At 44.5% G+C, this 27,631-nt stretch overlaps 1 protein-coding gene across 2 annotated transcripts; it reads left to right on the top strand.

Annotated features, from left to right (window-relative positions):
• Positions 1-334: 334 nt before the first annotated feature.
• PDPR (pyruvate dehydrogenase phosphatase regulatory subunit) lies at positions 335-27,631 on the top strand. Of its 2 annotated transcripts, XM_009818929.2 has the most exons (17): positions 335-617; positions 2,947-3,080; positions 4,050-4,131; positions 4,223-4,386; positions 5,403-5,524; positions 6,384-6,501; positions 7,855-8,004; positions 10,759-10,951; positions 12,497-12,621; positions 14,315-14,470; positions 14,573-14,706; positions 15,101-15,249; positions 16,578-16,690; positions 17,058-17,152; positions 17,803-17,892; positions 18,174-18,356; positions 19,321-27,631. In XM_009818929.2, exons 1-17 carry the CDS (start codon positions 391-393, stop codon positions 19,723-19,725), a joined length of 2,640 nt encoding a protein of 879 aa, XP_009817231.1. In that variant the 5' UTR covers positions 335-390; the 3' UTR covers positions 19,726-27,631. The 2 variants fall into 2 exon arrangements, with proteins under 2 accessions (XP_009817231.1, XP_059681094.1); XM_059825111.1 differs by lacking the exons at positions 5,403-5,524; positions 6,384-6,501.

Genomic DNA, 27,631 nt, shown 5'->3' with positions numbered 1-27,631 from the left:
TGTGCCTGCTGGCTTTCTCCGACCTACCTGTTGGTGCGAGGGCGTTCTCACCGTCCTTTTCCAGCTTTCGGCTGCTTCTTTGCTCGTCGTCAAGTTACGCTGCCGTCAAAAACGAAGGTGTAATGCTCTGTACCCATTATAAGTTTAAATCTTGATAGCAAGACTGTTGTTTCAGGACTGAATAACTGCTCTTCTATTTGTTTACTCATCAGCTTCCCATGTCCACTTATACCCGACGCGCCATGTGATGTTTGCCGCTGCCAACCCTGCATGTAATAAGATAAGCAGTAACGTGATTCTTGTCTTTTCCTTCCTAGAAGGAGTGGTACTGAGTTAACGTCTGAACGCGTCTAGGTGGTGCTTTAAGAAAACTGACAAATAGTTGCCAGGATGTTTCTCCGATTACTGTCAGATGTCCGGTGGCGGGCAGCTAACCCGAAATGGAGAAGAATGACCTGCTCCCGGCGAAGTACCTCAAGTACAGCAGAACCTCACCCGGTTTCCTTGCCAGCACAGGCGCAGGTTGTCATCTGTGGTGGTGGAATCATGGGCACCTCCGTGGCATATCACCTTTCCAAGATGGGCTGGAAGGATATAGTCTTACTTGAGCAGGGCAGGTAAGGATTTCTGGTAACAAAACCAAAGAAGCAGGACTTCCATGTGTAGCAGCATTTGCTGTAACGTGTTATTTCTACCTCTTCACCTGGACTTGGACCCCTGGAATAAGCTTATACTGAAGATTAGTAACGACACTTAGTACTTCTTCCCAAGCACGGGGCAGAGCTGCAAGTGGAGGGTATCCCTCCTGTGATTGTGGTGGGTTAGCCTGGCTTAAGGGCCAAACTCCCACACAGCCACTCACATTCCCTCCTCAGCAAGAGGAGGAGAAAGTAGGCTGAGAAAGGTCATGAATCACGATAAAGACATAGAGATTGCTTACCAGTTACTGCCATGGGCAAAACAGACTTGCCTTAGGGAGAATACATTTCAAATAATTAAAGAATTACTTTATTTCATGCTAGTTAAAATAGATTCAGGTAGTGAGAAACAAAAACCAAACATTAAACAAACCACCTTTCCTTTCCTGTGCTCAACTTCACTCCTGTGCTTCAGGGTCTTCTACCCCCCCCACTCCGCCCCAAGAAGCGGTGGGGGTGAATGGTGGGGCTATGAGCAGTACGGGGCTCCCGTCTGGGTCCTCCACGGGCCGCAGTTTCCATCAGGAGAACTCTGCCCTGGCGTGGGTTTTCCATGGACTGCAGTTCCTTCGGGAGATACCCATCTGCTCTGGCATAATCGCAGGTAATCATGTAAAACACAGTGCAGGTGACAAAGATGGACTGTTTTAAGAGAACTAAAAATCTGTGTAAATCATCCAGCCCCTATTCATCATCTAGAAGTAGGATGTGATATGTATATAAAGTGTTACACCACTAGCAAAGCTCAAAAGAGGTTGCAAGACGTGGAAGTTATAAGCAGACCAGTAAAACAACACCCTGTAAGCTAGTTAAAGGCTCAGATTATCTAGTTTGTCTGTTACAGGATTTAGTGCCTATCTGTAAAAAAGCTAAGGCCGTTACAGTTTGGCTGAATACAAATCTTCGTGTGCTCCTCAGTGAGTTGGCTCTGCAGTCTGTGGCAGAGTACGTAGATCCTGTTGGAAGTTGACGGTACGGCCCTGTTTAGATTTCTGTTTCGGAGGTGGATTCGTGGTGTTTTCATTAAGCAATTTGGGGACCTTGGGCATGAGGCAGTGCTAAGATTTTGGGGGTTTGAAGAGGTGTTTGTCGCAGCAGCTTCTGACACTCTGGACTGATGCTGCCTTCAAGAATAATTAGCTGCGACTCCTTGACTTTGCATGGCTGGGAAGCAGGTAGTATCAAGTTCTTTACTGTTGCAAAGAGAGGAAATTGGGTAATCTCATCTGACACCTTGTGAGTGGTGTCCTTCCGAGTGAAATTAGCTGCTAGGCTTCATTTGTTGGGAAACGTAATTGTTACTAGCCCGGAGCAGAGTATGAATACCCCGTTACAGATCTTCATTGAGTTAGACGCTGCGCAAGCTCAGTTCGTGTGTGTGCTTGAGGAAAAAGAACAACATTGCGTTAGCAGAAACGTCTTACGTGAAGCACAGCATGGTGAGACTGCGCTTCAGCTGTTCCGGTTGTGATTGAGTAGGGATGTAGCAAAAAGAATACCTTACCCAACTCATTTTTAGGTTGAATTTCTAAGAGAATATGGACACGCTAGGCCAAAAGCAGTCTTGTCCAAGGCTTGCATAGGCAAGTGGAAAAATGCAGGATTGCTTTAGCAGCAGGAAAGATGACTTAGAAGTATTGTGGAAGCAGGTTGCGAGAGAAATGCTTCAATCTAATTGTCTTGCCTTGCCTTCACCTGTCTGTGCTGCAGGGAGTTTTTAATAGGTCTCTATCTCTACAGCAGCCCTTCACCAAATGGCTAGATGGACAGTGGTTTAAGGGCGGTGTAAAAAGGGACAAGAAATAGGTGTACCTGTCTATGGCAGTTGCTGCACAGTAAAAGGGATTTGTTCTTACTGTAAACTGCAAAGATGCAAGACTCAAATCCAAGTTAATTTTCATTTGAGGGAAATCCTGCTTTGGAGGAAGAAAGAATCAGGTAGGCAGGTCGACTTAAGCATAAGGTAATGTTTTTTCAAGTGCTTTCTTTGAAAAAATTCAGTGGTTAGGACTAGGTAAAGAGAAATGGGTTTGGAATACAATGTGTTTTCAAAAGTGAGCTAAAGGAAGAGCATTCTAGAGGTTGCATTATCCCCGCATCGTCCAACTTGCAGCTTTTGGTCTGGTATGTTTGGGGGAGAGGTTGCTGTCTGCTTCGTGCTGTCAGCAGAGCTGCTGGAGCTGTCTGATGGGGGGTGCTCGCCTCTGCGCCTGTCAGCCGGGTGAGGCCTTCTGTGCAACTTCTGCAGGTTGGCTGCTGGTACCACTCGCTTCTGTGCTGGCATCGTGAGCACAGCCAGGCACGTGTCCGTGGAGCTGAAGATGGCAGACTATTCAAACAAGCTCTACCAGCAGCTGGAACAAGAGACAGGCGTCAAAACAGGTACTGGAAGTGTATTCATTGAGGAATCTTTGGGAAACCGAATCGAAGTATCGACACCGAAATACGAATGTAATTTTACCATGTCTTAAGAGTTAGTGTTCAAAAACGATACGTTTGGACTGAATCAGATGCAAAGGGCCGTTACTAATGTAATCCGAAGAATGGGAAGAAGGGTGTCAGATGAGCAAACCGAAGGCAGACTACCCACAAACTGTGACAGTTCTTATGTTTTCTGTAACTTGGGCAAACGTAGGTGGCTTTTCACAAGGACACTAAAAAGTATATTGCAGTGACTGGAGCAAATGGCTCATTTTCTGCAACGATTCACTTCTCAGAAAGAGAAGAAGGTTAACAGAAGCGCTAAAGCACAGGCAAAGCAAGGTATCTTACTCTAGTCTCACCCTGGAAATAATAAGAAAACATTGTGTTGAAATTATCCCTCTCCCTCTAAAATGCTCAGGCATGTGCCTGATAGGAAGAACTTGGTCACTGAAAGTTTTCTGCTGACATGGACTTGTGATATATGTCAGGCTCAACAGAGGTTAATAACTGTGCCTGTAATGAAGATTAGTATTAATCTGTTGCAGGTGGTGGAGTCACAAAATGTCTGCCTTTAGTTGTTGAGGTTTTATTCTTCTGAGTAGTTATTAGATCGCTTTTTTTGCCAGTAACCTCTCTTTCTTTTAATAGGTACCATGTGTGAAGTTTAATTTTTTTTATAAACATGAGTAAACTTAGTAGAAAGAGTTAGATCACAAGTCAAAATTAAATTGCTTTTCAGAAAAAGTTGACTAATGCAGTTTTTAATTACTAAGTGATAAGTCTTTAAAGTTATTTGGAGGTTAGGGATTTCCAGCCTCCCGAGTAGTGGAAGCAACAGGTCTGCAATTATATTAAAGCGATGGGTCTGAGATTAAAAGGATTTCAAGAACCTGTCCAAATCTGACTTGACTTTGGTCATTGTCATAGGGTACATGAAGACAGGCTCTATTTCACTGGCTCAGACTCAGGATCGACTAATCTCTCTGAAACGCATTGCTTCATCGCTGAAGTACGTATAAGCAGGAAATATAACTGATCTTAAGCTTGCACCAGCTCTCCTGTAAGAGTAATGACGGCGTTTTTCTTATGTTCTGTGGCAGTGTAATGGGGATACCTTGTGAAATTATCACCCCAAAGCAAGTGGCACAGCTCCACCCACTGATCAACATCCACGACCTTGTGGGGGCCATGTATGTGCCAGAAGATGCGCTCGTGTCATCTGCCAATGTGAGTCTGGCTCTGGCAACCGCTGCCTCATGGAATGGTATGAGGTTTTTTTATCTATAGAGTGCTGTCCTGCATGATAGTCATCTTCTTTCCATAAAAGAAAATTATGTTCTGCATCTCCTCTGGTATTCTAACTGAGCACTGGAGACCAAAACTGGGTTATTTCTGTAAGGTTCGGATTCTTTAAAATCTATTTTTTCTCAAAGAACAGGCTGAAATTTTTTTAACATACTGAATCTTTACAGATCTGCTGCGATAGGTCAAGCACCAGTTTGTTGTCCTTACTGGTTATATAGTTCTCTGAATAAGCACACACTCTTTTATCACAAAAAAACAATCCTTTGTAGGACCTGACTCAAAACTACACATCAAAAGAGTTTTAATTACCTACAAATGAAAAGGTGTGACTGAGTCCTGGTGGAATATTTCATTGGGCACACATGCTTTGGAAATGGGTTTGGAAGAGCAGTAATAAATGCTGTTTGCCCTGCACTTTGGCAAATTCAGAGTGGTCTGAAAGTGGGAGAAAGGTTAGATATGATAACAGAGATGAAGCTCATTAAGGATGAAAGTCCATCAGATTGGAAGAAGCCACTTAGGAAGATAACATCTCTTAGTTTCTTTTAGTCCAGCTTTTTTTGCGTACTGTTGATTTTTTTTCTTTTCACAAAACTGCTGATTCCCCATCAAAGAACCAGTCTTGCCATTTGAAACTACAGACTTCGTTGCGTAAAGGAATTGTAACGGGAAGAAATCCAGAGTTGAGACTCTTTTTTTCATGTTGTTGATAACAGGGTGTATTTATCACCCAAATTGTCACGTGGGAAAAAGTACTGTAACTATTCACAGTTTCAGCCTTTAAATTATGTACAAATTGTACGCATGACATTTTATAAATAAGATGGTTTTACTTAAGAATGACTGGTTCAAGAATAGAAATTCTGTCTTAAAGAGAAAATAAGCATGTAGCTTGAGTTTAAGGGTTTAATGTTAGCAGCCTGACACATTAGGAAGAGGGCTTGTGGGATACTGACTTTCTGATGTCCTCTTCAGGTGTCCAGATTCATGAACGGACGAGTGTCAGTCATGTCTTAGTCCAGAAGGGTCGTGTGACTGGAGTTGAGACCGACAGAGGACAGATTCAATGCCAGTACTTCGTCAACTGTGCTGGCCAGGTTGAATTATTAAATTTTTTCTTTTGTTTTTTCCTTTGGTTAAGAACATGTGCACTTTCCTCAGGGGTGGTTTTTGGTTTTCTTTTTTTTTGTTTTTTTGGGGTTTTTTTATGGTTTGTGCTTTGGCTTGGATTACTGGAGTAGATCAAAGTCATGTTATTCAGCTTCTTAGACCAGCAGGGATGTGAAGGAAGAAAGCAGTGCTTGCTGTTTGCTTGGCACCAAAGGCTGGATGTTAACCTGCTGAGGAGCACCCTTGCAGCTTGTTGGTGCAGCTCTGCCCATTGTCTCCATCCTGGGGGGTGCATGCTTCTGACAGGAAGAATTTTGCTTTGGCTCTTAGTGAGGCAGTTAAGTCTCTCTCTAGCCCTCTCTCCCTTTCTCACACACACACTGAAAGTTCTTTTTTTGTCGGTTTTTTTCACATCATGTCTTCTCCAGTCTGAAAATACAACTGACAGTTGCTGTTTCTCCGCTTGCAGCTGGCTGTCAGCATGGCGTCTTAGCAGTACAGGCACATAAATCCTGTTCTGCTTCTAGAGGCTAAGCCTAGTGTTGACTTTGGGGTACAGATCTTATTTTGCTCATGTATTGTAAGTTGGTACTTCTTCGTCTCGAATCAGGGCCCCACTTTTTAGGTCTTATGTGAGGAACAGAAAAACAGTCTTTGTCCCAAACAGTGCAAATTTTAAGCAAGGAGAAAAAAATGTGTGTCTGCTTAAGATTTAGGGGACTAAACCAAATCTTATTTGGCCTTTTATGGAAGCAAACCCACAGAGAGGACCTGGGCTTTTGTCCTGCTCTTTTTTTATTGGGGTTACTTTTCTTTTGCGTTTTAACATGCACTTTTTTCTTTCAGTGGGCCTATGAGTTGGGCCACTCTGGGGAGGAGCCAGTCAATATCCCACTCCATGCCTGTGAACACTTCTACCTCCTGACACATCCTTTGAAGGAACCTCTGGCAAGCAACTTACCAAGTAAGGATTCTTCAGCTCTACCTCACTTTTCTCGGTGAATTGTATCCGCCTTTCCAGGGAGATGCATAGTTTATGACATAAAGGCCAACTAAAGGCTATCAGTTCTCAGCTCATTTGGAATTGTGAAGTACATTCTCGCTGAATTGCTCTGAAATTCCTCTTTCAGTGGTGGAATCTCTTTCCTTACTCTTGGGAAAGCTTTCGCTGCAGAAATTGATTTTCAGAGTCGGTCATCTTAGCAGGAGAATGACCTTGACTCTAGCTTGACTAGTAGGTGTGTCTGAGACTTGGATTGTTGCATTTGTGGGCTGGAGAGGGTGCTAGCCTTGGCCCTGTGTTTTCCTTGCAGGCTGCTGTCCCCAAATGGCCCATCTATTCCTTTCCTCCAACTGAAGCTAAGGCTTTACAATGGCATTTACATGTCTATGAGCTGTAGGGGCAACCAAACACTTGAGGTAATTGCTCCTCCCCCATGTTCTGGCTTTTGGATCTCTTAAAGAAAAGGCCTTGTGTTTGAAAACTGTGGTTGGGAAGTAGAAAGCTTTGCTTATTTACTCTCAGTCTTTAGCAAGAGTTTTTGCTTCTAGCGAGTAATGTATATACTCTCCAGGGAATTCAGCTCTGACCAGAGTCCCCGAGTGCTTCACTTCTACTTGACTGAGGTTTTTTTTATATATGTATATATATTCACAGCTTTTCCGTACATGGGAAAAGTTGCTATGGAACATGTCAGGTGGAGTATCATAAATGCTTCAAGTTGACAGCTGCCACTGGAAGAAGCATTCCAGACCTGACTGCTTGTCCTCACCCCAGTGCTGTCCACCTTCTTTGTGCTGGTGGCCTGCAGGAAACTGGATCAGTGATGCATCCCCATTAAAATTAACTGTCCTTAATATAGGAAGAGAAAGAGGGGGAGGGCAGGACATGTCTTAGTGGAAGGTCTGGTCTTGGGTGCAGTTCCAGTGGAACCAAGCCAGTAAAATAGCTTACCTTTCCACAAGGGATCTGACTCCCTCTTGTGTCCTCCCACTCCTGGTAACACTGTCCGGCTGGCTTGGGTGCTCTTCAGGTTCAATGCAGTCTACTGTGCTGCCGAAAAGTTAACATGCATGGCTGTGATGGGAGTTAATGCTGGTTTAGTAATCTAAACCGGCTCATCAAGGTGTCACGAGAGAACCAGAATGGTGTGAAAGTGTTGGGTTGGGGGACAGAGACTGTCCCTTTTCGCATCAGGGGGCCGCTGGCGTGGCCCAGCCTGTCACCAGACCCCATCATTGGTGTTTGTGGAACAACAGCCTACGGTAGCTATCCCTTCTCTCAATTCCCTTCCCACCTCTTTTCTTTCCTCTGCAGCTATTGTAGACCCAGACGGCAGGATCTACATACGCAACTGGCAAGGTGGCATCCTCTCGGGAGGCTTTGAGAAAAACCCCAAACCTCTCTTCACGGAGGGACGGAACCAGCTGGAGATTCAGAACCTTCAAGAAGACTGGGATCATTTTGGTATGTTGGGGATGAAAGATTCCCACAGCAATGAAACACATGGCTTCAGCAGAAGGCAGAGTTGGCAACAATGCGGGCCGTTGTTGACCAGCTAGCACATGTCTGTCTGCCTTTACCTGAAAGGTGTAGGAGAGATGAATGTCCTCTCCAACTCATTCATCTCTTCATTTGTCAGTAATTTGCATAAAACCCCTTTACCAAGGACTACACCGATACCTGTATAGTATGTAAAAACATCTGCTAACCTTCAGCATGTCTTAATTTCGTCTGGTGCGGCGAGGTACTACGTAAACTTTCTAACGCTGTTCTTCCATTTCGTTTTGATTTTTGACTGTCAGTGTCACATGCTGCTCCTCTTGTGACACTGTACATCAACACTGTTGACCTGCCATGTAGCCGTGGTATTTTGTTTCTGCAGCTCTCTTCAGCAGTGACTGCCAAGTGCATTTCCATTGGTAGCGGTTACTTTGTGGGTAGAACTTGGTGTTGTTGCTTCCCAGACTTCATCCCACCGTAGCCAGTGGTTTATTATATTCCAAATGTTCTGTCTTTCTCTTCCCGTTTATTTGATTCTATTTTTATATTCTGGATGTACTTTTACATGGAGGACTCTTTCTGTAGGAAAAAACATAGCATGGTCTATGAGTCTCTTTTTTTTTTTTCCTCCCTCTTTTATGCCTGGTAAGTTTGTGTGTGCCTTTTTTCCAGGGATCTGGTTTTCCCTTGTGTCAGAGCTCTTTGCATCCCTTGTTGAATGCGTGTGCCTCTGGCAGTGACTCTAGGCATGGATGGGCTTTCACTGATTTCTTTCTGCAGTGGTAGTATGTTCTTCCAGCTACTCCCCAGGTTAAATTGATTAATTTTACTTTCATTTTTGTGAGATACTCTACTGATACCGTAGAAGTTTGAACTCCAGGGGGTGGAGCCAGGATGGGGTGCAGTTTTGTGCTGGCGTATGCTAAAGGTTTTTAGATCTATAGATGCCTACAGACTTGCTTGAAGATATTAGCTTCACTAATGAGTTGCTCGAGCTCTGCACCCACTTCTTTTTTGGTTTTCTAGGTACTGCTGAAATGAAAAGGCACTGCTTGCTGGCACCCACAAATTGCCCAAGTTTCGGAAGCAAGTGCGTGCGATGTTCCCTTTTATCAGTTCAAATGTACCGAACAGTTGAGCAGAGTCAGAGCTTACTCAGCCAATATTTGATCCTTTTCTAGGGCTGCAGTTCCTGTGGTTTGAGCTCTTGCATTACTGCTTTGATCTCTTTCATTGGAACATCTTTTGATTGTAAAATAGCCTTTGCAGTTGCTTAAGTGTTAGGCTGGATGTGAGAACAAATCTAACACTGATCCCTCTCTTTATCAATAAGAAAAAAAAGTCTGTGACTACAGGCTCTCACTCTGCATGAGAGAGGGGAGGAAAAGAGCAGGTCAGAAAGACTGTTTGTTTGTAACTTCTTAGGTAATGTCAAATCTGATTATTTTACTGCTTGTGTGTAAAGTTGAGTGTTATTAGTGCTGAATCTTGAGGGCTTTTATCTGGAGTACTATGCAGATGTAACTTCTGGACAGGAAGAACAAAGTAAATAGCTTATCCCTTTATTAACGCTCTCAAATGTCAGACTGTGAAGAACTGCCGAAGGACCTTTCCAGCGTGACTGGGCAATGAAGTGGCAAGAGAATTCAGTGAGGATAAATGTGAAGTGACGCAAGTGCATGGGGGCGTGTGGGGGCGATCTTATTTTCACCGTATAAAACGATGGGCTTTGAACTGACCTTGGAATTGTATTAGTTCTGTGAAGACATCAGCTCAGTACCAGTCAAAGCGAAAGACGTGTTAGGAATTATTACGGAAGGAGCAGAAAACACAATCATTATGCAACACTAAATCCTTCGTTTGCCAGATACTAGGTGGTGTTGTAGGCTCCCTATCTCCAGAGGGTATCGTATGACTGGAGAAAGCCTGATGAAGGAGCAGCAAGAGGCTGATCAAAGCTTGGAACAGTTTCCAAGCGAGGAATGACTGAGTGGGCTGGGAAAAAGAGATGACAGAAGGGAAATAAACAGAGGTCTATGAAATCTTGAATGAGATGGACAGGATAGATGGGGATCTCCTGTTCACTGTCTCTTCTATTATCCCAACTGGGAGGCATCAAAAAAAGTTAACTGAGTGTGAATTTGAAAACAAAAGGAGGTGATTCCTCATACAACAGATACTAAACATGTGGAACAGATACTAAACATGTGGAACTCCTTGTCAGTGTCTGTAGCATATTTTCATGAGTTTGGGGAAGACTGGTCAAGTACTTAGAAGAGATGTCGATTTAGGGGTTACTAAATAGGGAAAACATACCAGGTTTTTAGGAGATCCTCTGGACTGATGGTAAGTGGAGGCTGGTAGAGCGCGTGGGACAAGTGTCATAGATTTGCCTGTTCTTACTCCTCACTAGGTGTCTATTTGACATCTATTCCTGTTGTTTTCCCTAACAAAACTGAACACGCTCTTGCACTGTTGAGAACAATACTGGGCTGTAGGTCTGGATCAGCTGTTTTTATGGTATGCTGTGTGATCCATTTCGAGTAGTTTGATTTCAGCAGGTAAACGGTTTATCCTGCGATCGAAACATGGAAGCAGTTTCCATCTGTTCAGGTAACAGCATGCCCCTGTCACGCTGTCGGGTTTGAAGGTGAAATAGCTGAAATGTGTCGAGACCGAAGGCTGTGACTTTTTGCCTTTGTTTGTCTTGGGTCCTAGAGCCACTTCTGAGTGCCCTTCTGCGCCGGATGCCGGATTTGGAGGCTCTGCAGATCATGCAGTTAGTGAACTGCCCAGAGTCCTTCACACCAGATATGCGGTGCATCATGGGAGAGTCGCCCACCGTGCGGGGCTACTTCGTTCTGGCCGGCATGAACTCAGCTGGTATCTCATATGGTGGGGGAGCAGGCAAGTAAGTGGTTTATCACTATTATGTGTGTAAGTAAGGTTTTAACCAAGAAAAGAGACTGTTCAGGTGATCTTTCTGTGTAGAATGTTCTGGTCGGCCTTTGTCACCTCCTCTCTGACAAAGACTCCTCTTTTGTTTCCAACTTGAGTGAAGGCGAGGAGCAGTTGCCGTGTTCTGATTATGTTCTCCTGTGTGTATTCCAAATCTGTCTTGGACTCTCCTGCACACCTCTCCTCAGGCATCACATCTCAGTGATCAGCAGCCTGCTGGGGATCAAGTAAGCTTCCTTAGCCCTAACTGGTCCAATTTTTTTATCTACCAGGAAGAGGTAAAAGCTTAGCAAAGCATATATTCCCTCATTTTCTGTACTCGATGATCCCCTTCGATTTATTATTTGACTGAAGTCCTTAGATCATTCAAGTTGACACAACAGTTAATTTCTCTGAAAGCAGAGTGAGCTTGATGCAGATGAAGCACCGCATACGTGATGCCAGTACTGCCAGTACTGTTAAAAACTGTCCTCTGCTGGTGAGCTAGGGATGGAATCATTTCCCAGTAAAATCCAGTTCCTGTGTTAGTGCAAATACTTCGACAGGATATAAGTATGGTCCCAGCAGAGTTCCTTGCAGAACGGTCATGACTCCCTCTGATTGCCATTTGGTTTTGGCAACCCAGCATCCCTTCTGCCGTACAGACTTCTAAACAAGCTGCTCATTTTTCATGGCAGGTGTTAGTGTCTGCATTTGCCTCCACTAGTTTCTGTCCGTTGTCTAATAGTTTAACTCAGCAGGGAAGCAAATCGTGGTGTTTTTTTTTCTTTGTCATGTAAAATACAGAGAATCTTTGCAGTGAGGTTCTCTAAGAATCAGAGCGTTTCTGAAGGTAAACACTTACTTGTCTGTCTGTTGCTACAGCCTCAAGATAAGCAGCTTAGCTTGCTAATGTAACTTTTAATGATCAGTCTTAAACCCCTTTGTTTTTCTGTTTACTGACTGTGAACAGATCCTTCTGCTCTGCTTTGGTCTGAGCTGCCTTTGTCCTTTAGCTCTGGAGCATGCCTTCCTCCTTCACTGCTAGAAGTGTAGCTAAACATAACTTGGCTGGCACCTCGTGCTGAAATGAATGCTGTCACTGATGGTTTGTGGCTGAGCCTACACCAGGTACTGAAAAACGACAAAGCAGTCAGCCTCCTAACTCCAACCTAAACGTACTCGGCACCTCCTTTTGTAGCGTAGCCCAAGGACTTGACAGTGTCAGCCAGGCTACCTGTCCAGGCTCTGGCTTCGTTTGCCACCTGTCCTTAACTTCCTGCTGCCCTGTATGTTTCATCCTAATGGGAAATTAATCATTTGGAAATCTGGTGGATGGGTTTTATAAAGGGAAACCTTCCAGATTCTGCTAGCATTTAGAATACCATGTTAGCTGTCTTCTCTCTCCCTGCTGCAAGAAATTCTCATGTCCAAAATGCCTTGCTTCTGACTTCAAAGCTAGACTCTTTCCCTTAAGACATTGACTGATATCTCAGTCTTTCTTTGCTTCTTCCATCAGGTACCTGGCCGAGTGGATGGTAAATGGGTATCCGTCAGAAAACGTCTGGCCTCTGGATTTGAAACGTTTTGGTACCCTTCAGAGCAGTCGTACTTTCCTCCGTCACCGTGTGATGGAAGTAATGCGTAAGTGAGGTCTCTGCCTTCAGTGCTGGCCAGGGTGACTAAGATTTTCCTCTTGGCTGCACTGTGTCTCTTCTATCACCACTCTGAGAACTATTTTCCTTCTTCCTGGCCTCCTTTGTGGCAATATAGCCTCTTCTCAGGAGAAAGGAAAGGGTGGGTTTTTTTTATTAGTGGTGGTCTTATTAACTTTTCTTAAAGAATTGCTGTCGGTACCGTGCTCTCTCGTATTTCTGTGCTTTGCCTCTGGTATGGGGAAATTTGTGCGTATCTTTGTAGGTGTCTTTGTAGGACTCCAGCCTAACAAAACAATACCAAGGTCTTAACTGGGAACATTACGCTGTCTCAAACTTTGTTATTCTTTGCACAGCATTACAGTGTGGAAAAACCGTCACTTCCAACTTAGGAGTATGTCATCCAGTTATCTTACATCATTCGGGAAGTCTGTGTAGACCTATTCTGCTTTCTCCTGTCAAAGTTTGTGATAAATACCTTGCAGAATAGATTTGAGATGTCATTGTTCCTGTCTAAAGCCATACTTAGTTTCCTCATATTGTTTGATTATCTGTCCCGAGATAAAGTGGACAAATTCTCTTCAAGTTTCAAAGAGAAGTATGAAGTGCTTCACAAGCTGCAAAACAGGAACGGTTATTTGAATACCAAGTCTAAACCAAAAACATGTGTTCTGGTGAAAGCAGAGAAGTTGGGTAAACCTCTTAGCCCCGCTATATCCAGGAAATAAAAACCTTATGCTTTGACTTTCCTCCCAGAAAAATCACTTTACGTTCTTGGCATTATTCTGCAGTTGCTTTCCAATACAAATCTCTATTCCGATAGCTGCAGAATCACTCTAGTTTTTACAAATTAAGTAAAAGATGCCATTTCTGCGGTGTTACGTTCCCATTCTAATCTATTCTTCCCTATACCCACTCTTTCAGAAGTACCAATACCAGATAATGTCAATAAAATCATTAAATCATTAGCTATGAGGCAAAAACAATAAAATTATTCAGTAAGAAATATTCAGCTTGTCTTCAATTTTAAGCAGTTAATGACCTACACAGAAACTTAACATTTATAAAGAAGTATTCAAGCACCCTTGGGTTGTTACTCCCCAGTGGTAACCAGAGAGGATGCTAACTATTTATTAGGGTAACTTGTTTTCTAAATAAGAATATTCTATATGGGCTGAAAAGGTGTAGGAGCCATTTGGAAAAGCTTCAATAATTAGAAAAGGCTGAGCTGCCAGTATTTAAGAAGGTGAATTAGATGATCCTTGGTAGCTTTGGGCTGCTTACCCCAGCATTAGTATTGTCAAAATGGTAAGTGTGATATAGTGCGCTGTCAGGGAAGAATCAGGCATAATTAATGCTAGTCAACATGACTTCATGAAAATAAAATAGAGAAAATAAAATGAAAATAGAGAGGTTTTGTTATCTTGACAGTATTGTCATGAGACCATAAGTGTCAACAAATATAGGCGTTCTGTGCAAATACTGTTATTCTGATTTTGAATAGCTATATGGGTCAAAACAGAGTTGCCCATTTCCAAGAAATGGAAAAGGAAGGTCAGAGCTGTTTTGAGGGAATTTCGTTAACGGTTCAGAAATTAGTAAGCATGCTTATCGGTAATCTGGAAGAAAATTTTAGATAAAAATAATCACTTTACCTAATAATGGATCTTTGACTGTTGCAGCCCTCATGTGTGATCTGAAGGTTCCCCGTTGGGACTTCCAGACTGGCAGGCAGCTGCGTACTTCACCGTTGTACGACCGTCTGGATGCACAGGGAGCTAGGTGGATGGAGAAGCACGGGTTTGAGAGAGTCAAGTATTTTGTCCCACCTGGGAAAGGTGAGACTGTATTTTCCTCTGCCTAGTGCATCACTGTTGGTCTGCGTAAGATCTTCGTTCATCCAGTTTATGAACTGTCCCTTTGATTCTTCTTTACATTAGACCTGCTGGATTTGGATCAGAGCAAAACCTTTTACAAACCAGACTGGTTTGATATTGTGGGCTCCGAAGTCAAGTGCTGTAAGGAGGCGGTTTGTGTCATTGACATGTCATCTTTTACCAAGTTTGAAATAAGCGTAAGTACCTAGAGAGTGACAAAGCATCAGCTTGGTAAAGGTGGCCTTCAGTTTATTATTGTCTGCTTTTGCAAAATTCTGTGTGTCCTATTGAGGACAGATAGAGGAAGTCAAGCTGTATGACCAAATTCAGGTTGTACCACAATATTTAGCATAGATTGCTTTTTGTCTGTCGAGGACCCAGTTTATAGAAATACCAGCTTAGTCTATAAATAGAATTTGACCTCTGGCACTATGTCACCATTGTGTCCTATTACGCTCGAGATATCGGTGTCACTATCATTACAAATTGAAATAATTTGGGCCAGAACATTGATGAGATCTTAATCTGCCCCAGTGGATTTGTATTGCTCAGACAGCTTGTCTGACTTTCTCTCCCTTTCGATTCACACAGTCCACAGGAGACCAGGCCCTGGAGAGTCTGCAGTATCTCTTCTCAAATGACCTGGATGTGCCGGTTGGGCACGTTGTGCATACAGGCATGCTTAATGAGAAAGGAGGTTATGAGAACGACTGCAGCATAGCGCGGTTGAGCAAACGCAGGTAGGTGTGCAGACAGCATCTTTATCCATCACCCTTTGGGTGTTAGAGCCTTTAAGAACCTCTTAGTGGAAATGATAAACTTCTTTCACCGCTGTAAACTAAAAAGAAAAGTCGCAATTCTCCACTTATATTCCTAACCCAGATGAAAGGGAGCTCCTGAATTTACCAATATTCAGGAAAATACGCCTTTTTTTGGGACTACAGATGAACATAGATTTCTATAAAATGTTTGGCCTTCAGATGTTTAATTTCTCAGTTGAAATACAAATTGTTTTCAGCAGTCGCTAGAGTTTATTAATTTAGGTAATCATTGAAAGTGCAAACCAAACAGTTCCTCGTTGGCTTCCGGCCAATCTCCTCACTGGAATTGCATGCCGAAAATACTGCTTTTTGATTATTTCAACTTTCATTGCAGTATGGGTACTCTGATTCTCAGTTCTGCAGTCTCTGGTTCTTTTTTGTGCTCTCTGGTGCAAACTTGATGTGGTCACAGGATCTCGTCCTTAGACTCAACAGTTTGAGCTCTCTTTGGCATTTAATAAAAAACCTTCCCGTTTTTAAAAACTTCTTCATGGGCATGTCCCAGCTGAATGTTGGTTTTATTTCTCTGAACTGTTTTCTATGCGTGCTTTCATTGTATTGGTGTGAAAGCATTCTTTGCTGCTCTTCCAATTAGAAGCAGCTTTTCTTTCTCTTCCTCTTCTGTCTGCATTCATGTATTGCTTAAAAGTATTGTCCTTCTCTGTGTGAAGCCAGTAGCTTTCCTCCTTGCCTAGTCATTTCTGCAGATGTTATCTCTATCAATAATGTACTTTAACTAGCAGTTTGTATGAAAGAGACTCACCCGACAAGTAGCTCATTTTCACATATGAAGTGGAGTTCTGTTTTTAGAAACTGTTAATAATAACCACCATTGTGTGTGAAAAGACTTTTGCTGAAACAAGAACTTGCTGTGTGAACCAAGCGCTCTTCTGACTGTCAGAGTAGACAGAATCACTGGTGGTGAAGAGCTGCAAATACCTTCTGTAAAATGATTGTGACTTTTGAGATACCCTCGGAACTTTCTGCAGAACTGCCTGTCTTCCTCTTCTAGTCACTTCTTGTCACCAGGCTGCTGCTGACGCTGGAAGGCTGGGGTTTCTCATCATGACAGATGTGATGGCATTGATCCAGAGACTTTAGCTGTGGTTTTCGCAAACCAGCTTGTTTTGGCCTCCTGTTAGCTTGGAAGCTGCTGCATGGCTCCAGTAATTCGTGGACAAAGAATGAATTAAATCATCTTGTGGCTGTCCATTCATTGTTTCTGGGTTTCAATTTGTCTGTTCCAGCTTCTTCATGATTTCCCCTACTGACCAACAAGTCCATTGCTGGGCCTGGCTGAAGAACCGCTTGCCTGATGACAGCAACCTGACCATGGAGGATGTGACCTGGAAGTACACGGGTAGGAAATGACTGAAAGCAGACCTCCTTATACAGCCTGAAATCACAAACGGTGTCTTGTGCTGTATGCCAGTTAATTGTTTAAGGTGTCTAGAGTGGTGGCTGGGTCTCCTTTCCAAACAGTTAGATGAAAACAGCAATTCACAGACTTCCTTCTAGCAAGCCATAAACCTGGAGACGGCTTTCCTTTCCTGTGGACTGTCTGGAGAGAGAGCTTAACGACTCTTTCCTCCATTCTTAAATGTAAATGTACCTATTAGTTCAATAAACACTAAGACTTTAGAAATTGGGGCATGTGTACATGCAAGTTAGACACCCGGCAAGACCTCTCCAGTCTCATCCTAATACTGTTATCTTCCCCTCTTTAGCTCTCAATCTGATCGGCCCTCGTGCTGTGGATGTCTTGTCAGAGTTGTCATATGCTCCGATAACTCCAGAACACTTTCCCTCTCTCTTCTGCAAGGTGAGTGACTGTGCCTTCTTCCTCCTCGCCCTGCTAGGTTTTTTGAAGCATGCGTGGAAGGAGGGGAAGAATTATGTTTTGGGTAGTTAGAGGGGAATTTAGATTTACGTATAGATTTACTGCAGTTACTGAGCTAGGTTGGTAATGAACTCACTAGGCTCACTTTAATTATTTCTCTTCGGGTTCTGCTTGCTAAATATATAGGTGAATATGCATTTGTTTTCAATATTCCACTCACTGTTGGCTTGGTGCCATTTGATATCTTGCCATATTTCATATAATCAATTATGAAGCTGTCAGTCAGAGGGGCAGCTGGGATTGGTGACTTGGGAGTCGTTGTCTCCTGTCGCGTTAAAAGGCTGAGCAGAGAGCTGCAATTCAACGTCTCTCTTGTATCTAGAATACAAGCCTTTCCTGACCTAGTTCCAAGGCTTATCGCCAAGTGTCATGAAGCGATTAAGAAGTCTGGATAATGTGACATCACCATTTAAATTTTAAACGTAAATTCTTTGCAAGTATGTGCCATGGCGAACTGCAGTGAGGAAGGGGAGAGAGGGCTGGCCAGTGTGGTTTGCGTTACGCTTTGTGCTCCTTCTGGATCTCTGTGCTGTGTTCCAGTTTGGATGATTTGAACCCCTCTGATTCTGCAGGAGATGAGCGTGGGCTATGCTAATGGCATCCGTGTGATGAGTATCACTCACACAGGAGAACCTGGATTCATGCTTTATATCCCCATAGAGGTAAGAGTACACTGTAGCCTTAGCTAATTAAGACGGTTGCTTGCATACATAATCGGAAACAGTTTCCAAGTTGATTCAGGGTAGTAAAATGTCTGGTCTGTACCATGGGAAAGCTGCCTGCAGGCACGAGGAGGAGTTTCCCTGCTTTGTGTAGCATTCCAGTCGGGCAGACCACTTGTGCTCTGGAGGCAGGGCACAGCAACATCCATGGTGGTGTGTCAGATGCTGTCGCGCTCTCCTGGTGTTTGTCTGCAGCTCTGTGTTTCACCCTTCCTTTGCAGTACGCCCTTCACGTGTACAACGAGGTGATGAACATGGGGCAGAAGTACGGGATTCGGAACGCCGGTTATTATGCGCTCCGCAGCCTGCGCATTGAGAAGTTCTTTGCGTTCTGGGGCCAGGATCTGGATGCCTTTACCACTCCTATGGAGTGTGGACGCGAGTTCCAGGTCAAGCTGGAAAAGGTATAGCAGAAAACTGAAATCACCTCCTGCAGCGGGGTCTGCTATTGCAGGAGGAGTGGGTGGGAGAGCACTACGGAACTGAAGAGACTGCTATCCAAGTGGGTAGATATATCGTTTTTCTGATGGAGCTGCGTACTTCATAAAGGTGCTAGAAATATCAAAAATATTCTGTCTTCCTCCTTCCTGGGCAGCATTCCCAGTGATCTGTGTGGCATCCTGTGTTGCTTGCGTGTGCAATGCTCAGTGTCGTGAGGGTGCTGTGTACCTTACAGATGCTCAGAGTTCATCTTTCTCCCAGCTGTTTTCCCAATCTGATGAAGCAAAAGCCAGCCTATGCACCAAGTGGCATTTAATGAAGTTAAATAAGAGGACAGGTGCCAAGAAGAAATAGAGGTTCTCTAGTTTTACTAAAACAGGGGAGTTCTCTATTTTTATTAAAACATAGAAGCTTTTGTGGTGCTTGTTGTGGTGGCAGGTGCCATCTCTGTCACTTGCTTGTTGCCTTCTTTCTCACATCTTTAAGCCAAAGCAAATGCTTGTATCAAATAATTCAGAGAATTATCTGAATATCAAGTAATTCAGAGAAGAGAATGTAGTGATTAGGGACACAGATTTCGTATGTTGTTACAGTTTCCCTCTGGTTTATAAAACAGAGTAGACTTCTGGAACAGGAAAAAAGGCAAAAAGTAGAATGGTGACATGTTTTCACTACAGTGAAAGTGAGAATGAATTTTTTAAAGGCCCACTTCACAAATATTTTTGTGTCTTTTAACATCTGAAACAACAAACATGACAGGAAAGCTTCTGTATGAGCTGGGCTTCTTGCCTATAGAAGCAGCCTGTCTTGATAGGGTCTGAGTTCCAAGTGCAAATTCGCCTTGTGTCGGTAAGCTTGTCTGCTGAAACGCAGCAGCCGCTACAGTTCATGTTCCTTTCATCAGCTGATGCTTCCTTTTCTCCGCAGGGAATGCAGTTTGTTGGCCAGGAAGCGCTGTTGGAACAGAAGCAGAACGGTGTGTACAAGCGCTTCACCATGTTCATCCTTGAGGACCATGACACAGATATGGACCTCTGGCCCTGGTGGGGGGAGCCCATTTTCCGCAACGGCCGCTATGTGGGCAAGACCACCAGCAGTGCCTACAGCTACACTCTGGAGCGCCACGTCTGCCTTGGCTTTGTGCAGCACTTTGACGAGAAGACGGGAGAAGAGCTGGTGGTGACAACTGACTTCATCAACCAGGGCGAGTATGAGATCGACATTGCTGGGCAGCGCTTCCAGGCCAAAGCCAAGCTCTACCCCTTCAGCTCCCTCTTCACGCACCGTCGCCGCAAGGATGAGGTGGAACTGAGTGGCTACCAGAGGGAGTAGTGCTGTCTAGACCTGACCCACTCCTTTTCCCAAGCTGGAGTCTTCCCCCACCATCTTCAGTCCTCTCTGCTCACCCTCTATATTTCTTTCTTTTCCTTTCTTGTCTTGCAACTTTTAAACTTTTTCCAGTGTGTTACATTTTGTATATTTTAAAACTTTAATTTTCAAGCTTTCTTGATCCTGTCTGTCTCCCTCCTTCAACCCTGTGCTTGCCAGGCTCCCCCGTGCCCCAGTGGATGAAGCACAGTGCTGAGCATGCATCCATGGGAAGGCTGTATAGGAGTGAACCCCACCAGAGGCCCCAGCCTTATGGTGATGGGAAGGGTTTGGGTGAACCCCCTGAGGACTACACCCTTTCTCTCTCCTCTCCAGCGTAAGGCACGGGACGGCAGGTATTTGCTGCCTGTAGTTCAGACGAACGCTGTGACTTCACCCTGCTCTCCGCATATCATGTTGTAGAGGGGTCGGTGCATCGATGCACACAGCAATAGAACGATCAGCTACCTCACTGGCACAAGACATAGCGTTGTGTGAGCAGCAGCTGAGACAGGTTTTGGTAGAGTCCAGCCTGTCACTGCCCCCGTTTGTCCACCTTTTTTTTTTTTTTCCCTGACAGGGAGTCAAGTAGATTTAATCATCAGATCATTGAGATGATAGTAGCGTTGGTAAGTTTGTTGTTGTTGGGATTGGATTTTTTTGCGTGGGGTCACTGAAACTAAATGGCCTTCTATAAATATAATTGAAGATCAACATGTGTGTTTCACTTCTATAAAGGAATGGGATTTTTTTTATTAGCAAAAATACTGATTTCTGACAAGGACAGATGTTAGTGTTTCATGTTAATAGCAGTGTTGCGGTGCTGCTTCTGTTTCAGCTGCACAGTATACAGACTCTTTGGGAATTTTCTTTCACTTCCCTTTGTTTACGTGCCTCAGTCAAGCTCGTCTGGCAAGGTTCATGCAGTGAACACGCGTTTCATGTAAAATTTGTGTTGGTTTGGGCAACTTGAGCAGCAGGAGGGGACAACATCTTGTGGGTTTAGCTGCCTGTGGTTATTTTGAAATCAGAGGAAAAGACCCAGCATTTGTCTCACCTGTGGTGCTGGCATTATTGCAAGAAACACTGGGTTTTCTTCTGCCAGACTTGAAAAGTTGTCTTCTGTTTTTCTCCTCAGATCTGTTGCACTTCTTACTTCTCTCTCTTGGTAGTACCTCAGCTGACGGGATTGAACAGAGGGCGTGTAGGGAGTGTGGCAGTGGGATTACAAATTGCCTTCCTTCAGCAAATCTCCTTGCCATCATGCTCCTCATACAGATGCTTCAGACAGCACAGGTGGGATTCACCCCTTCTTCAAGCGTCAGAATGCACTGATTCAAACACGGATGGTAAATGGTAAAGAAGTGGGGGGGATGCTGAATTAACATTGCACACATTTACGTCGTCTTTTTCTTCTTCTCATTGTGAGCACAGTCAAAAGCAAAGATGCTCTTTATTTACTTGAAAAAGATTTGTTGAACGTTTTCCCTGCCTCTGCCACCCGCATACTTGTCACGGTCTTCCTGCTCCACCTTCTTTCTGTCTGGAGTTCAACCAGACTGATGTCTGCCCTTTCTCTATGATCTAGAACCTTTTTTGGGCACTTTCTTTTCCAGTTGTGTGGCGAGCATCAGTAGTGTGAATATGAGCTCAAAACCTTGCCTGGTTCTTGTTTTAAGTTAGTTTTCTGCTGCTTTAGTTGCTTCAGGTCATGCCTTTGGTTGAGTCTTTGGTCTGCCAGGACGTGATCCAGGTGTTCTCAGCATGCAAAAGGAGTCGGATGGCCCTAAGGCAGGAAAGGTGAAAGTCCAAAACCTTTACACCTTAAAGCAGGTTGTCAGAGCAAGCTCCCCTGCCCAGGGTGATACGGAAGCTGTGAAACCTTGGAGAGTCAGGAAAGGGTGTAAGAGAATTAAGGATTTGAGCATGTGGTGTAGTAGGTTGAACGTAGAGGTCACTTCTTCGAGCGCGCTCTCCTTTGAATGGTGAATTCCTTTGTAGTGTGTGACCTCTTCAAGATTTCAAACTTATTTTTGAACTGACGTGCAAAAGTGTAGTGACCATAGTAGGACGCCTTTTTGAGGTCTCGTAGCCAAGAGTACTTTGCGTGGCTGCGGTAGGCGGAGATTCCGCTTGGTTGTCATTTCTTCCAAATTCCCCTATGACTGCTCTCTGAATTGAAATTTTGCCTGGTGTGTTAGAATTAATTGCTTAAATGAAAGGTTCATAAAGCATCTAATAGCAGTTTAAAATCCAATCACTTCTTGCACGTCTTTCCCGCATAGAGAGATACTGCGATCCCACTATTCCCGTGCTGGATGTGCGTACGAAGGAGGACCTTGGTCTCCCTATTGGTTTTGTGGGACATTACTGTGCCTTCCCTTATCCAGGGAAACAGGCGTTCAACCGAAGAAAGAGTTTTGTACGTGATACTTAGGATGTATCTTAGAGCAGCCCTTCTGATGAGAGTTTATTGACCATTTGTCGTCACTGGCCAGGCATGATACTTCTTCAGGGGAAAACAAAACGTACAGCTGAGGCGACCTAAAGTACTTAATGCAGCTCCTGAAGAGAGGTTTTTAGCTCGAACTGTTCAGTTTCTCTGCAGAATTAGAACTAGTTAAGACCAGTCTGGTAAGTTAGCAGCATGCTGTCCTCTACCAGCCACTCGTTCCTGAAGTATCATTTCAGTTGCATCCAGATTACATTCCTCCTGTGATTATTTTTTCTTTTCCCTGATTTATAGGTGCCTGTTAGTTCCTCAGACAACTTTTGATAGGGGTGTCTCTTCCCACAGCAGTTATGACAATAAAATTGTGTTTTATGAGCTACTTTTGTCATTATGTCTGCTTAGGTTTATTTTATGTCTAGATCTATTGACTTTTCAGTACCAAAAATAAGAGAGTAAAAATAATTTTCCATCATGCCAATAGATACAGCAACGCTTTCTCTAATATTACGTTTGCTGTTTGAGACGAAGAGCTAGGTGGTTTGATAATTGTCAGTCTTGCAGCTCATTAACGCCTACTCTGGCTTTCCCTGCTATGAATTCCGATTCTTGTTTTGTATCTGAGCCTGTAGTCTTCGGCTGCTGTTCAAGCGTAGTCAATTTAATTTCTGGCAGCTATTTTTAACCTTATAACGTTAGAGCATAGTTTGCTTTCACCAACTTGAATACCTGTCAAGGGGACAATTGGATAGCATGTTTTAAAATAGTGCTAGATACCGAGACCGAGGAAGCCTCTTGTTCTAGTGTCATGTTTTCTTCCAGAGGTATTAAACAGTGATGTAAGACCTAATCCCTTTATCTGATGACTAAAAGTAGAGCGCCTAAGAAAAGAACAGCAAAATCGGTTGAAGAGTTACCACCTTTAGTACACCTTCAAATTAGAAAATTAAAAATCGGATTTTGGAAGCCGCTATGACAAGAGTCATAGCATCTAAGATGGTAAGTAATGCGGACTATAAAATTATACATCATGGTTCTCGTCCTTAAAACTGCCTTAAAATGCTTTCTGCTGAGAAAGGCGGTTTGTTCTCATCCTGCATGGTAAGACTATGAACCTTGGATGGGAAATACTAAAATAGCGACAGTATAGTAATGGCCTCATTCTGTGCTGGAGCAGCAGCAGCAGGTCTGCCCTGTGCACCTCGTGCGTAGCAGCTGCAGGGGTGTGATCAGTTCTCTGAGTTTTGCTGTCCAAAATGGGAACAGTCCTGTAGATTTTGCTCGTGCAGGCAACTTTGTGAGAGAAACACTTGAAGGAAAGCTAACTGGAGTTTGGTATGAGAAAATAATTTGTCTTTTTGGCTAAAATATTATAGGTTGAGCATAAGCCATTTTAGAATAAACTTACTACCCATCAGTGATAAATGTTAAGGAAAGCGTGGCCTGTGGGGAGACATGCCACGGCGGGTGGCATGCACTTGGCACGTGTAGGCTTGGAAGTCAACGTCTGAGTGGGTTTGCTGGCGTGGCGGTGGTGAATCCATCTAAACGTACAGAATTCCTGTACGCTGGGAAGGGCTTGCTTGCCCACGTGTCCTCTGTAGTGTGGGGAACCTGTGCAGCAGCCTCGTCCGTGAAATGATTTCTCCAGAGGTATTTACGTTGTCTTATTCTTGTTGCATCCTTTCCGAAGTTCTCATGTTTTTTGTAAGGTCTTGAGTGAGTACTGAAAGGCTTGAGTAAAAATAGAATTACAGAAAAGGGGCTTTATTGTTCATATTTAACGATCTGAGGATAAAATCAAAGCAGTCTATTTAGGAACAACGTTTTCTGTTTCAGGAGGGTGTGTTACAGTGATTTTTCACATCTGTCTTTTCCAGAGTTAGTTTTTTCTTGTTTTCTCTGTGCTGACTGCGGTGTCCAGATTTCATGTGCCTTGTTGGACAGTTTCTTCTTACTGTGGCAAGGAGGGGAGGCTACGTGAAACTCGCACTGCATCTCCAAGTCTTGGTGTAAGCCTGGATTCCTCCTTTCTGCTGTTGCATTCAAGCTGCCACCGATCCTGTTGCTTTTCCTGCAGCACCTCCAGCCTGTGCTGCTGTAGGACCTCTCATGCACAAGGTTCCTCTCTTGGTTCCAGCAAGTGCTTCATCGTCTGGGCCAGGTTGGCTCTAGAGCTGTCTCTGCATTGATTTAAGCTCTTCAACTTTTAGTTAGTGCGGATACCAACGTCTGAAGCCTTGGGCGGGTTTGTGGCGGCTGTATATTCCATCGTTTAACCCTCCCTCGCCCCGTGCTGGGTTTTCCCACTCTCCTTAACACTTCCCAATCTCCTTCCTCAGGCAGCTGAGCACATTAGTTCCTTTTGCCCATCAGAGAGCAAGGCACGGCAAAATAAAAACAGGCAAGGGGATGGCAGAGCGGCTGAGCTGGAAGAAGAGGCATGATAGCAGTTTGATCCTTTGCCCATTACTCAAGCACTTAGGTGCCCAGCCTTGGAGAGATGATCAGCCCTGAGTCCCAGCTCAGGCAGCTTCTTCCTCTGCAGCCTTAGTGCTGGACACGCGCTGAGTGATAGCCACGGCTCTGGGCAGAATCGGGACAGCGTTAGAGGATGCGAGAGCGGCGGTGGCACTCGTCTTCCAGCTTACGTTTCCCTCTATCATTTCTTGTTCCGATGAGGGAAACCGTGCCGCATGGAAGAGGTGGGGAGCATGCGCACCAGATTGCTCGAAACACTTGTCTGTCTCTGGCATGTTCTTGCAAGCGGTGTCTGACTGTAAAGGTGCAGCACTGACATCAGCGTGCGGGGGCCAACCTTGTCCTTCCAGCACACCTTAACCAAAATGGTTACATTTGGGGAAGAAATCTATAAACAAGGTAGTTTCCATGTTGGGGGGCGGGGGGTAGTTGCTTGCAAGGACAGAAGTTGTTCTTATTTCAAACAGAACGCTGAGCTGCTGATAACGTCCAGCAAAATGTTCACAACCTTCAGATTTGTCTTCCCAAATGATCTTATTATAATACTTGGTCAGGTTCATTTCTGCCTATTTTGGGATGCTTTTCTCTTTTAAACTACATTTTCCTTAACTGATTGTTTGGATTTTTATTTTAAAAAAAACCCCATTCAGTCAGGGAACAGGACTTGGGGAAGGAGGGGTTCATGTCATCAGGTGACTTCAAGCCGTCTTTAAAAAGCATTTGAAAATTTTCTTTGCACTTTAAACTTTCCTTAAGCATTATGATTGTAGCGTGCTTGTAGCGCTCGGCAAGAGTAGTTTTTGCATTTGAGGGAGGGGAAAAAGCCTTTGAATATTTGCAAATGCCATTAAGCTTTAGGTGAGGTAGTTGGGCGCTGATTGTGCCTGCCATTTGATTCTCTTCCTGGAGAGCTGTGTGCTGAGCGTACAGAGCAGAGACGAACGTCGGCAGATATTTTTGAGCAGGCACTGGGGGTGGTGGGAGCTGCTGTTGCAGTATGCTGCTGGGCTGAGGCTGGGATTTGTATTGAACTAAACTAAAGGAGCTGCGAGCCCCCGTGCCTGTACAGCTGCCTGCTGACACGTTGCCTTTCCCCCCCACCCCAGAAATGGATTTATTCACTGTATCACTCATGCTGTAATGGGTTTTCTTCTAAAGAAAGAAGCCTGTGCTGGTGTAGAGTACTCTGTGAGTGTCCCGCTGCATTAAAGGAAACAAAATTCTTTGCTTGAACGCTTCCCTGCTGTACCAGCTGACGTTTGCAGGCAGGAGTCAGGACAGACAGGAGCGGAGGGGATCTTCTGCTGCCCGTAATGTTTGTTGAGCTGGTTCTGAGACTTCTCATCTCCCATTTGTCTCAAAGCTCTGCTGGGTTCCCGCTGTCTGGCTGGCTTCTGAGTTACAGCACAAAACAAAGCGCTGCTTTGCAGGTATGACACGCTGCACTGATTTACTTTGTCCAGAGATACCGCCTGTTCGGAGTAAGGTATCTCTGTGAAGAGGAGTGGTAAATTATAATGGAAGAGGCACCAGGGAAGGGTGTTCACATTAATGTTTATTGATTTGTCAGTGCTGGTAAGAGCCGATCTTCCCGCCTGGATGCTTGACACTTGCTACAAGCAGAGCAGATACTTGGGAGTTGTCAGCCGTCCCCAGCCTGATCCCTTTTGTGTGTACGGAGAAAAGTCCTGCGCCGTCACCTTTCACCGTGGCACCGCTGAGATTTCTTCCATGCTACAAATACTTTTCCCTATTTTTCCCATGGTGGAACAGGTTTCACTTACACCCCTCTTCCAGTATAACCAGAGGCAGACTGATGTCCCTGAAGTCCTTGACGGGTTCTCCTGCATCTCGTGGTCGGGCTTGCGGCAGGACGCGTCCCTGCTCATACGTGCTTCCGCCAGAGAAGCAACCCAAACCGCGCTTGGGGGAAAGGAGCGCGCCTGCGCTGTGAGTGCAGTTGTTTGCAGACCTCCTGCCAGGCACCTGGGTGGTGGTGAGGTTTCCTGCATCTTCGGGAAGAGTTGGGGAAAACCCTTTTCGGTCCGGATCAACTCCTTGCTGCTGCTCCTGAGGCAACGTGCTTTCTTTCTGCCACTTTCTGCTCTGTTCCCAGCTGTGCAAGCGTGACGGCTCCCGCCGTCACCGGCTTTACAGGACACTTGAGCTGTGTGGGAGAAGGGCTCCCCGCTTCTTGGACGGGTACCCGGTGCAGGTCTCCGAGCAGAGACTGGAGACTGCTGTCTTGTGAACTGCACCGGTACGTCCCTTCTCCACCGTTGCTTCTGGTTATCAGGTACACCAATTTACTTGATAAAAGCCCCTTCGGGCTTTTATCGATCTCCTGAGACCAGATTTTAAAGGGCTGGGAAGACTTCTGAAGGGTGCTACTGCCAAAATTTCAAGAACAACTAAAGTTTGAAGTTGTGAAAACATTTTTCTAGTGCCTTACGCTTGTGAATGTTGTGCAATGGATGTAGCTGAGGTGGGACGGAGCAAGGAGCGACTTCGGTAGCGTGGTTCCCTGTCCACTACAGCCATCTCCCTCTCCCCTCGCGGCGTCGTGGCAAGCAGACGCCAACAGATCGTCTCTAGCAGGTCGAGGATGATGCTTTTTTTAATCCCTTTGAGCCCTGGCGTTGTAGAAATGTTTAAAACCTCGCGCCGGCTGGTCTGCCTTTGAGAGGAGCGGTGGTCTTGCCTCTGCTGGCTTTGGATTCAGAGGGGTTTAGGAGAGACAAAGCTGCTCTGATTGCTGGACCCTGTGGTGGAGGACGTGGACCGTTTTTCCCAAGCGCACAAGTCAGGGTGAGTTTGCTGCTCTCCACTGAGGTCATGTTGTTACATATGCTCTATTTATATCATGCTTTATTTCATCCAATATTTTGGTTGGTTTAAATGTTGCTAGATTTGTATATTAATAAAGAGGCGTTTTAACTA

Source organism: Gavia stellata, chromosome 15, assembly GCF_030936135.1.
Source record: "Gavia stellata isolate bGavSte3 chromosome 15, bGavSte3.hap2, whole genome shotgun sequence".
NCBI lineage: Eukaryota > Metazoa > Chordata > Aves > Gaviiformes > Gaviidae > Gavia > Gavia stellata.
This window is presented reverse-complemented; position numbering and strand designations above follow the sequence as displayed.